Source organism: Pleurodeles waltl, chromosome 6, assembly GCF_031143425.1.
Source record: "Pleurodeles waltl isolate 20211129_DDA chromosome 6, aPleWal1.hap1.20221129, whole genome shotgun sequence".
Lineage (NCBI taxonomy): Eukaryota > Metazoa > Chordata > Amphibia > Caudata > Salamandridae > Pleurodeles > Pleurodeles waltl.
This window is the reverse complement of record NC_090445.1, coordinates 210,423,839-210,436,471: the sequence shown is the minus strand read 5'-3', so window position 1 is coordinate 210,436,471 and position 12,633 is coordinate 210,423,839. Positions and strand designations below refer to the sequence as shown.

The following is a 12,633-nucleotide window of genomic DNA, read 5'->3' as shown; positions in this document are numbered from 1 at the left end:
TGAGTTTCCATGTTAGTGTGTAGAGATAATGTTTAATTGAGTGGTCAAAGAGAAATTGGATAAGTAGGATATTGTTGAATATTGTTTGGATTAAGGTTAAGGTCACCACAAATGAAGAGTTGAGAGATGGTACGGCAATTTCAGAAAGTCATCGAAGAAGGTACCTATGTTTCCTGGTGATCGATAAGTTGCCACCAATGAGTGGCATTTGAAGGGTGAGTGAGGGTACGCTTATATTAAGATGTATGCTGCTTGATAGTGATTTATTATGGGGTAGGCTACCTAATCCCTCAACATTTTGATTGTTGTTGCCTATGTGGGGCAAACGGTTACCACTGTTGCTGTACTATTCGAACTATTCCTTGTCTTGGCAATGATTCATGAGTGCATTGGAGTAAGGTGAGAGTCAGTCATCAGTAATTTAGGTAGTCCTGTTGCAGGTGGCTCAGAATTACCAAAAATAAAATGATAAAAATCCTACTGTAGGTTTATAACTCTGGTACTTGTATTTTCATTTTGTGTTTAACCAAAGTGGAAAAAGGAGATGGTATCAACAGTCAGATAGATACTCAATTTTGGGCCGATGAGACTGAGTCTGTGGTTCCTGCTGCTTCTGGATCTACAGACAAAAACTGCATAGGAGTGAAATTCAATGCCAAGGTCCACAGTTATCTGCAACTCATCTGTTAGTATACTGTGACCAGCTTTTGAATGATCACCCTAGTCCATCCATCCATGGGCCGAACCTTCTTGTAGTAGACACAGACTTCCAACTTATTGGTAGGAAGCACTTTCCACCTACATCATCTCAACTCTTGAGTGTAAAAGTGTGGGCATGCAGCAGAAATTTCTTTTATCAATGACCTATAGGAGAAAGAAAGTTGCCTAACCCGGGCTGAGATCCTAGATGTTGGTGACTGCACCACAGGCCTTTTTAACATCATGAAGTGGGTCTGTAGACTCCCTAAAGTTGTGCTAGCTGACAGTCAGAGTGGTTGTTGCTGGAAGGCATATTCCTGCTGCTCTTCCTTATTGTACAGGGTAATAACACCAGAGTAAAGCAGTCTGACCAGTTGTGTCCAGTTGCTACATGATTGTCAAGTTCCCCAGGAACCTCTGACCCTCATCCTAGAGACTTGGGATTTTCCATTCTTTAGATGCTTTTGCAGTCCATTGGAACTCCAAGTGTGATCAGTTTACTTCTTAGTTTGACAGGGCAGCCTGATGGTGACTTGATGCCTTTAGCTCATCAGGGTGCTCTCTCAAACTGGGGCTTGAAATGGCCTTGCCATGTTTGGCGCTCAACTCTTGCCAACTACAGCAAGAGTGACCATGTTCACCTCCACGAAGCAGAGACAGTATCTCAAAACGAAGTCTGGGTGCTATCAATGCTCAGCTTCAATGCATGTTTCTTAACTATTTGACATTTTAAGTCAGTCTCTCCTTGGAGATATGTCAGGGATGGCCGGTAGGCAGCATTCCCTGACATGGGTTCCTGATCTGATCATCAGGAAGGATATAGCCAAAACAGAAAGGATATTTACTTTTGGAGTGAACTCCTTGTTCCAAAAACTTCAACAGGTCCTCTGGAACTCTGGACATGTCAGACAACAGGAACACATACTGGGTCACTCATCATAGTTCCTTAGTACTTCCTCTCTATTCCCCATTGCATTTTACTTAGCTGAAAATCAACTCTTGGCAGTGGTCATCCTTTCTCCCTTGGTATTCCTTGACGTAAGTGGAAGGGCCCCCACCTGTACTGCGAATCATGAAATACAATTGTGACTTCACTTTTGAGGAGCTGTCATCGCTGATGAAAAAAACACACCATACTCCTTTTTGAATGTCAGCAGTATGGCATCTGATCTTCTTCATAAGATGTATTGTGTTCTGTCACTGCATGCACTGTAAATTAGTCTGTAAATAAAAAAATATTTTACTGAGTGTGTTTAGCAGGCCCTTTTAGTATAGTAAATATGTCTGATACCTTTATGCATCATATAGACTTGCACTGATGTCTGTTGACAGACACTGTGGAGATCTCATGGTTAGAATTGCTCCAACAGCCTATGCTGACTGCCTGGATACCTGTGCAGGATTGATGCACTCTAGCTGTCAGTATTCGAAGAGTGCACTGCTTGTAGGATGTCCATCTCAGTGCTTCCTATCTAGCACTTTTTATAAGCATTGAAACTATGACCTGATTTCCCTGGAACACTTCTAAGGCTCACCAGGCCCTCAATAAAGCTTGGTATCAAGTGCCAGTGTATTTGGTCTGGCATGATGTAATATTGAGCCTGCAAGATGAGGCACAGGTTAAGGAAACCCAACTAGTTTATAACAGAAACTCTTTGTCTGTTGAAAAACCCTAAGTCCTTGAAACAGTTCAGATTTAGGTCCTGGTTTAGAACTCGATGGACAGATTACTCCATCACAATGGTTACGGATATCCCGTCTGCTGAAATCTAAATCCCATTATCTTCAGTGGGATTTAGATTTCAGCAGCCGCAATAGCCATCACCATTGTGACACAGTAACATGTCCACTGAGTTCTAAATCAGGCCCTTAGTATTTTGCCTGAATGGTGCTCCATGCACAAACGTGTCCTTTGGGAGATGATGTTAAAACCAAACCATTTCTCGCCTGACAAGCTTTTACGTACACACAACTTTTATCGAACTTTTGGAGTCCTCTGAAATTTCTTTCAATGGAATTTTCTCTGGTTTTCTTCTTAGGTTTTGGTCACCTTACCAAGCAACTTATGAAATTGGCTGGAGGCCGTGTGGTGCTGGCACTTGAGGGAGGTCACGATTTGACAGCCATCTGTGATGCATCTGAAGCCTGTGTATCTGCCCTACTTGGTCTTGAGGTACAAATGTGAAAAGCAAAATACATATTCTACTCTTCTTATTGAAGTCTCATACCAACATTTGCCACTGTTACCATTGCCTTTGTAATGCATTTCACTTCAGATGTGCCACTCACATTTCAGACATCATCTAGGAAGCATTTTCTTTTCTCTTGAGCTCCAACAATGCACAACACCCACCCCTCCCACCTCAGTCAGAGCCTCACTACTATGTATGATAAAAGGTTTCCCCTGATGTCTACTGTAATGATACTGCAAGTCACAGAGGAGTTCCGTGACCATGTAGAGGAATGAGGTTGAAGGTCAGGTTCCTTAATAAGGTACAGGAAGTCCAAAGTGACTTCCAATATGCTTCATAGTACCGCAGAGGGCATTTAATTTTTTTATGATATATTGTCCCACCATCGCTGTTCTCACAAACCACTGAAAACACTAAGAGTTGGTCGTTCATGTGAAAGAGATAGTATGGTTGCAGACGTGAAGAATAAGAGTGCAGATTCCAGTGTGAAATTAAACTTGCCTTAAAGCAGTTGGTAATTTGTTGCAAAAAGATTTTGTAATCAGTTTAATTCAATTCATATTAAAAACTTACTGTAGTCTAGAACATGTAGTAACATGCAGAGAGACGATTTCTCTCCTGTAATGACAAATAGTGTGGAAAAACAAATAAAGATGTTTGCATAAGTATGTCCTTTCTGCTGGCCATTGTTCATTTTAGAAAAAAAGATAAGAAGAATGAAAAGTCAGTATGTGTTTTCATTATTTGAACTGCAGCTTGGATTATGATCTGTGACCTGCATTTCAACTTGGTGGATGTCATCAAGCGTTATGATATCACAACTCAACTGCAATATTGTATTACCGTTGAATAGTTACATAATTTTGTTATTAAATGTGACAAGAAGCATCATAACTGGACTCTACTATGGAAATTAAAGACAGGCTCCTATATGAGAATTGCAGGCACCTCTGTATTATAATGTTGTTCTTTCAGTCTTCCACTGTGACACACGACTTCCTCCAGAGATCTGTGATGAACATTACTCCCTAAGTTCTCCAGTATTGGATCTTTCCTAGATTCACATGCTTGAATCATTCCCCATCGTCGGAGTGGTAGTCCCCGGTATCATAAGTAGTATACATTAAAATTATAGGCTTTTAAAGGAATGCAAAATTTAACAGCTTACCTATGCCCTTTCTCAAAGAGGACCAAAGTTATCTATTGACCAATCAGGCGACAGCACCCTCTAGAACCCTCTCACAGAGGCTCCAATTCCTCAGATTTTCTACCACACTTCAGGTGATGGGAGTCTCTCTGAGCTCTGCTCAGTTTTCTCTTCAGAACAACCAATTTCAACAGAATACTTCTTAGGTCAGCTTTGAATTTCATTTTATTACAGTCTGGGACACTCTGTGGTTACAAAGAATGAAATCAAAAGAACAAGTCTCTGAGGAACAGAGTGATGACTCTTCACAGACTGTAAAATTCCACAAGAGAGAAATATCTCTGAAAGGGGGAGCTTTCGGAGCCCCTAAGAAAAGCACCTAAAAAATCTCTTGGAAAATACATTGTACCACATAAAAAGAAGTCTTCCTCAGAGGTCTCTTCTGAGCCTTCATGACCAGCTAAAAAGGAAGTTTTTGTCAGAAAAGCGTCAAAATTGATTCCTTCAACATCAGAAGTTATTTCTGACAAAAATGTAATCCCCATTGACGACAATCTCGTCAACAATATCATCAACAACATCTACCACCATAACGTCGACATTCACAACGGCGGGATCGCCGATGAAAATATCTTACTCTCCTTTGGTGTCGACGATCATTGTATCCTGCTGAATTGTGTCTAAGGCTCTTTTGATGAAGAAAAGAACAATGGAGGAAAAAACGCTATTGTCGACGGGCTCATCAACCAGCAGTATAACAATGCAGACACTATTGCTGTTGATGCCAGTACCGTCGACAATGGTTACTAAGAAGACACCACCGTCGGCGAGAATACCGTAGACGAGCCCATCATCGCCGAAGCCACCGTCGGCGTAGCCATAGTCAACGAGAGTACTGTTGACGACATCACCGTCAATGAGGGTACCGACGACAGTCATATCGTCTACAGAGTTCATCATCTAAACTTTCTACCAGCACGCCACTGACTCCCTTAATACCTGTGACAGACATGTCACTGTCTACACTATCCGCAGAAGATCTACTACGTCTGGAACCCACATCGCCAAGTAAGGTCACCCCATTTCCACCGCATCATCTGCTAGATGATGATTCGGACAATGAAGGGCCGTTTGGGGTAGCTCATAGCCCCTCTGAATTACACATTAAATAACAGGATGATGATTAAGATGATGACCAGTTTGATCAGGACAATACTTACATGTATCAAAAAGTGCTACAGAGTTACCAGCTTGGCTCACCACATGATCAGCAAGACCAAACAAGTCTACATGTCATACACAGGACTTAATATTTAATCTGCAAGCAATGCTCCAAGATTATTATAGACGATTTCCTGAACCTGTGCAATCAACATCTCTATCACAGTTTCAAACTCCAGCGTGCTCACCTCCTCAAATGCCTCCCACTCGCCTTACTAAACTATCTTTATCAGTGATACATCAGAAGAGGAACAAGAAGAGGGTGAAATAAGAGACCAAGCCTCCACGACTTCAGATGTCATACAGCCACAATCACAACTGCCACCACCTTCTGTAGACTCTCCACCAGCTGAAATTGGTGGTTTTCATTGCATAATAGAGCATTCCTACTATGAGAAATCCAGGCACTATATCAGCAGTCATGGCAAGACTGGATAAAAAATATAAAAAGCCAGACAATGCGCCAGAATGTTTAATAGGCCATCCAATGCCAGACTGTTATTAGTCAAGTGGCCCAGAGGCGCACCAAAAATCCATCAGTGCCCATTACGACACCACCAGATAGGGACAGGCGCTGTCTTGATTCTATTGGGAAGCGATTCTTGAGTATGGCAGGACTTACAGTTCGGGCAGCTAATTCATTGGCAATTCTTGCAAGGTTCGACAGACAGATGTGGTCAGATATATCACAATACATAAATCTCCTTCCGGATGATTCTAAAGAAGAGGTCAGAAAAATTCTCCAAGAAGGGGAAAGAGCGTTTGCAGAGGTAATAGACTGTGCTATTGACATCTTCTCGACAGCATTTAGGCAGTTGGCAGGAGCAGTTGTACTCAGAAGACAAGCCTAGCTGAAAGCCACAACCTTTAGACCAGAGGTACAAAGCAAAATCTTGGACATGCCCTATGACGGTGAGTCATTATTTGGAAAACATATTGATGATGCTTCGCAAGCCATTGAAACTGATACTGAAACTGGGTACATTGCAAACGAAGAGGCAGCCCTTTTGAGGAGCCAGAGGCAGGATCACCTTTTTCTACTGGGGAAGGTTTAAGCCTTATATGCAGCAATATGAGCCCTACCAAGGACAATACCATTCTCACTACAGCCAGCAGTACAGACAACTGCCTGCTGCAGCCTACAAAGAAACAACTAGGGGGAAACAACCCACCAATGGTCGGGGTACTACAAGAAAACAATGACCTTACACCAGCACAGGCTACCCTACATTCCCAATCAAGACAAATTTTAGGAGGTTGAATTTTCCAATGGGCTGGTATAACAACGGGCAAATGGTTCCTAGATGTCATAACCCGAGGGCACAAACTTGAATTTATCAACAAACCACCAAATCTCCCACCCAGATTCTAAAACAGATGCTGAAATAAATTTCTTTCATGATAAGGAAGTGAGTAATAAAAAGCGTTCCGAAGCTTCAAAAGGGAATTGGCTTTTATTCCTGTTTTTTCTGATCAGGAAAAAATCAAGAGGTTGGTGTCTGATATTAGTCCTTCGCAACATGAACAGTAGCTAAAAAAAACAGTCATTCCGGATAGCCACATTACAAGACATTTTGCACTTTCTAAACCATGGAGACCATATTACGTCATCGATCTCAAGGATGCATATTTCCACATTGCATACTTGCAATTCCAAGTAGCCAGCGCTCACTTCCAGTTCAAAGATCTCCCCTTTGGTTAAAATCAGCCCCTCGAAAATGCTAGCCCCGATGGCGGCACATCTAAGACAAAAAGGAGTTCAAGTATTCCCATACGTGGGCGATTGGTTGATCAAGGCACTGTCAGTTCAAACAGTCACAGAGCATACAAACTTATGTCTCACATTGTTCAAGAAGTTGTCTCTCACAACGAATCTTTAAAAGTCATCCCTCATTCCGTAAACAGAAATAACCTTCCTCAGTGCAGTTATCAACACCAGTACAGACAAAGCAACCGCCTTATTGGACAGACAGACAAAAATACAGCAATTGTCCCACAAACTTATAAAAAAAAAGTCTGTTTCAGTTCGGATACACAAATCGTTCCTAGGAATGCTATCTTCCTGCATTCCTCTAATTCCGAACTGCAGACTTCACATGAGACCACTGCAAGAAGAGATAGGCAAGCAGTGGAAGCAATCTCAGAGCTCCTTCAATGACATCATTCAAATAACTCATGTGATGATATCTTCCATACAGTGGTGAACACGGATGAAGAACGCTGCAGAAGGTCTAACATTTCTATCCCCAGTAACGGATTTTGTAATAACGACAAATGCTTCCCTACAAGGATGGGGTCCCTCACCTGCAGGATCTCTCCATCAGTGGAAAATGGTGCAGTTCTGACAAGAACAAGTACATCAGTTTTTTGGAACTAAAAGCCCGTAGCCCTAGCACTCCATTTGTTCCTTCCCAGAATTGCGAAATCATCTGTGCTCATCAGAACGGACAGCACCACGTGCATGCACTACCCAATCAAACAGGGAGGAACGAGATCAGCAGCCCTGTCACAACAAGCGCAGGATATTTGGAAGTGGGCTATACAAAACAAAATATCTCTGAGAGCGGAACATTTGCCAGGGGCATCAAATGTGCTAGCAGACACACTGAGCAGATTGACTTCAACTTACCACTAGTGGGAACTCGACCATCAAATAATACCGAACATATTCCTCTGCTGGGGCATGCCGAAACTGGACCTGATTTGTGACCAAGAACAACCGCAAATGCCAGTATCACACAAGTTGGCGTCATCAAAAAGGATCGTATGGAGATGCATTTTTGATAAGCTGGTCGAAAATATTTGCTTACTCTTTTCCCCTGATTCCTCTAATCCTACGGATACTTTGCAAAATAAAGAGAGAACCATGCAGAACCATCCTTATAGCTCCCAAACGGCCCGACAATTCTGGTTCACAGAACTTCTCCTGCTTTCAGAAAAACCACACATACAATTAATGCCTAGTTGAGCAATGATAACAATAAACAGGGGCCAGATCTCACATCCCAATCCAACGTATCTGCATTTTAGCGGTTTGGCTCCTGAACACCATGAATTTGAAAACCTAGACATTACATCGGATTGTAGAGAAATTCTAGCCAGAACAGATTCTACCAACAAATCGTATAAACTGACAAGGAAATGTTTTTGTATTTTTTTATTTTTTTTAATTAATTTATTTATACAAATTTTACATAAAATCAACAACAACAGCCCCAGGAGCCAAAGAATGCAGCACGAGTCCATAAGTGTGCACACAGTATCGCTAGGGACAACCGAGAGCATAGTCCAATGAAACCAAGGTTCCCAGCATGTCCCGATCAACAAGTTCAAGCGACATCCCATACACTGAGCAAGAGCAACAACATGAAGCACACCCCAAGGGGAAAATCTGAATGCTATAGCTCTCCAGAGTATAAACTCAACAACAGCCACAACAATATAAGAATGGAGGCGTCAGACCAGACTCATGTAGCAGGGTCATCCACCGAACAGCATATTCCACACTTAGGGGGAACAATATCCAATCCAGTCAGTCATATGCATGGCCGCTCATATGTAGCCGAGGCCCTCTCAATTCAACCATGACACTCCAAAAAAGAGCGGAGAGGTGCCCAAATGTCTCTAGGGCGAGAGCACGCGGGGGCCAGCTCCCAAAAGATTGACAGCTGCTCCTGGCAGAATGCAGCCTCACATAACCAATCAGACCTCCGCGGAGCACTGCCCCGCCCTCAGCACATCGCCACTCTTCTCTTTGCCAGCACAAGCAACATACCCACCAGCCGTCTCCACTCCGACGGCACCCCATCCAACAGCCCAAGCAACGCCAGCACAGGGGAGAAAGGCAGATCCAAGCCAGTCATTACAGCCATTGAATGCATCACCTCTCTCCAAAAAGCGCGCACCTCTCCACAATTCCAAGCCAGATGCAGAAAATCAGCGTCCAGCTCATGGCAGCGTTCGCAGCGTGCATCATCATGCAACCCCTTAGCGCACAAACCGCGAGGGGTATAAGATAAGCGATGTAAAAATGTAAAGTGTATGAGCCGCAGTCTGTAGTTAGGCGACAGTGTTCTCATGTGTGCGCAGCAGCTTCTCCACATAGCCTCAGTAATATCTTCCCCAACATCCACCTCCTATTTAGCCCTAGCAGCCTCCACCACCGCCTTCCGCTGCTCCTGCAAACACCTGTACAGTCTTGTAATAAGCCTATGCGGCGACTGCGCGTGCCACAGCAACTCAAGCGCCTGACAGGTCTGAGGCATTATGGGGAGGCCAGTAAATCGCGCACGGAGCATCGCATATACACGCAACAAATATAGCCTATGCAGCACATTATCAGCCCCAGCACTCAGCGCCTCCGGTGAAAGCAAGCGCTCGTTCACAAACCAGTCCCCCAACAATGACAACTCGGAAACAGCCATCGTGTCACCAGCCCAGCCCGCCACCAATTTCGCCTCCAGCTCCACTATCTCCGACTCCAGCTCAGTTAACTCTCGACGCAAGGAGCGAAGCACACCGTGCTGCTTAGAGAGGCACACCCCTCGAATAACCACCTTGAAGGCCTCCCAGAGCGTTCCGGCCTAACCAACCGACCTGCGATTCTCAGCAAAGAAATGCAAGATGGCCTCCCGAATCTCCTAGCGAAACACCGCATCCCGAAGAGCTCCCTGCGGCAAATGCCAAGCAAACGCGGCACCCAGGGTCCCATGTATCGATAGCTGCAGTTTAACCAGGGAGTGGTCCGAGAGGGTCCGGGCCAGATGCTCCACCGATTGCGTACCCATCTCCACGTCCCTAGTTCCCAGCCATTGGTCTATGCGAGACCAGCTATTATGAACATAGTTGACGCACGAGCCCTTTCTCTGATCTCCATGCTTTGTCCTCCATAGGTCAACCAAGGCGCCATCGCTCATTACAGTCATTAAAGCAGCAGCAGAGTGTCGAGGCCTAGTCGTGCTCTCCTGGTCCCTCTCCGGATCCAAAACCACATTGAAGTCTCCCACCAAATCACCGCCCCACTCCCCATTGAGTCAACCAGGCGCCACACCTCACAAAAGAACCCAGGATCATCAACATTAGGGCCGTAAACCGAAACCAGCCGACAGGGCCTGTCCAGCAGTGTCCCACTCAACAGCACGTAGCGCCCATTCGGATCCACTATCACACAGTGCGTTTGCCATTGCAGCCCCTTATGCAACAAGATCGCCACCCCTCTAGCGTACCTCGAGAACACCGCTCCATGACACTCACCAATCCACCCAGCCTTCAGCCGATTCAACATGGACGCTTCCAAATGAGTCTCCTGAAGCATACACACATCTATGTGATGGCGCTGGATATAAGCAGACATGAGTCGCACCCTACGCTGATCATTCAAGCCACGCACATTCCAGGTAAGGCAGCTAACCGCCGTCATCATCCCCAGCCTCATCGCAACAGCACTTCCATTCGTCCCGCCACAGAGCCACCCGCCGCCGCCTACCAGTCCCATTCGTCACAAAAGGACAGTAATAAGAAGTCCAAACATCACAGAAACAACAAACCAAAACACAGACTCACCCCCACCCACGCAGACCACCCAAACGGGTCAGAGCAGAAATCCCCCTCCATCCCCCAACAGAGGAGATCTGAAACCCACAGCATAGTAAAGGGACTCATCCAGGGGTCGTAGGCCTAGCCATCCAGCCCATCCGCAAAGCAGACCGGCTGGAAAGAACAGAGGGCTAGGGAAACAGGTATACCGACACAGCAGCGCTTATATAGGAAATCAAAGGCATAACAACAGTAATGCCCGGCAGGAATCAGGGCCAAACAGCAACGCAACTCCAAAGACAGTCAATCAGTGTCACTGAGGTTCACCTACTCTGAGCCAGGATCTCCCGATTGCTCAGCCAAGGAGCGCTGCGGAAGTGTCTTAACAGATTTGGCCACCAGCTTCGGATCCGTAAAGAAATGCAATGTGCCGCCATGCTGTATCCAAAGCTTTGCCGGATATACAAGCGAAAAACGAGCCGCAGTCAGACTCCGAGAGCGCTTGATCGGCAGGGAAGCCCTGCGCGCTGCCTGCACACTCGGAGTATAGTCCGGTAAAAAATGCAACTCTGTGTTCCTGTAGATCACCGGACGGCGTTCTCGAGCCAGTCGCAGCACAGCATCGCGGTCACGATAATTCAAGAGGCGAAAAAGAACAGGTCGCGGCGGGGTCCCGGGAGGAGGCCTAGGCCCAGCGACCTATGAGCCCTCTACACCACCAGCATTCGAGAAAGCTCACCAGGAAACAGGTCGGCAAGCATTTTCTCCATGAAGTCTTTCATCCTGCCCATGTCCGTGGACTCGGGAAGACCAATCATCCTAACATTGTTGCGCCGGGACCGCGCCTCCAGATCTTCATTTTTATTCCTTATTACCTCCAGCACCCGCTCCATCTGCAGCAAACGCTCTCACCACGCCGCTGATCCTCCATCTCCGAGGTGCGTGACTCCAGCTGCTCAAAACGAGCATCGTGCTCATCCACCCGGGCCCTGATGCGGTCCATCTGCTCCGTCAAATGGTCCAGCTTGGCATCTATGCCGGCCAAGCTACTCTTGAGATCCATAAACATGGACTTAACGGAGACATCAGAGGGCCCATCATCCATCTGCACCTCTCCAGGCTGCAGCGCGGGGTGCCCCATTCCGTTTGCCGCCATCAAAGGAAAGCTTGGCCTGCTGCTGCTCTGCCTTGCCCATAGCTTCTTCCGCTATAGTCTCAGCTGTGGACGCACCACCAAGCAGCAAAAGGCAGGCAGGCCACTCAGAGAGTATAGGACCCAGGCGGCGGCTTCCAAAAGGATTCCCAGCCACTGGTCGAATCGCACCAGCTGGCGACCGCACTCTCCCACAGGTAAGTACTAGACAGCAGCAGGGGCCGGTCAGTCGTCTCCCAAGAGACGCAAAGGGAAAACCAAAGTCTCCCTCAGCCCTACGCCAGCGCCAACATTTCTTCTATCGCCTCCAGCAGACCAACAAGTTGCAGTAACGGTCCGAAAAGGGCCTAGTTGCTCCTAAAGACCCAAAAGGCTCCCCCCGGCCCGACCCAGCCGGCGACAAATACCATTGGGCCCCCTCAGCAGGGGCCTGCCGCCAGGAGGCCCAGGGTGAGTCCACCCGACCACAGGACCCGAGGTCAGGCCCCTCGCCATGTAGGAGGGCCTCCCAGCCACCAATTCCCGGGGGCCCCCGCACTCCCAACGGCAGCCGATCCCGCCACCTCCAAGGTGGGACAGGCCTCACTCCTGCAGGCCGCGCTGCCAGGCAGCTGCGCGCCGCGAGGTCACAGACTGCCTGAGGCCCGGGCTCATAAAGTCATGGGGGCCGCGGCCCCCCCAGCAGC

The 12,633-nt window shown here is 46.5% G+C and overlaps 1 protein-coding gene across 9 annotated transcripts in view; it reads left to right on the top strand.

Moving 5' to 3' along the window:
- Positions 1-12,633, top strand: part of HDAC5 (histone deacetylase 5) — a 962,367-nt gene that overhangs the window by 867,778 nt on the left and 81,956 nt on the right. For all 9 annotated transcript variants that reach the window (XM_069237853.1, XM_069237857.1, XM_069237855.1 and 6 more), the window contains one exon: positions 2,739-2,872. In XM_069237853.1, the coding sequence (XP_069093954.1) occupies positions 2,739-2,872 (134 nt within the window). The remainder of the gene's footprint in view (positions 1-2,738; positions 2,873-12,633) is intronic.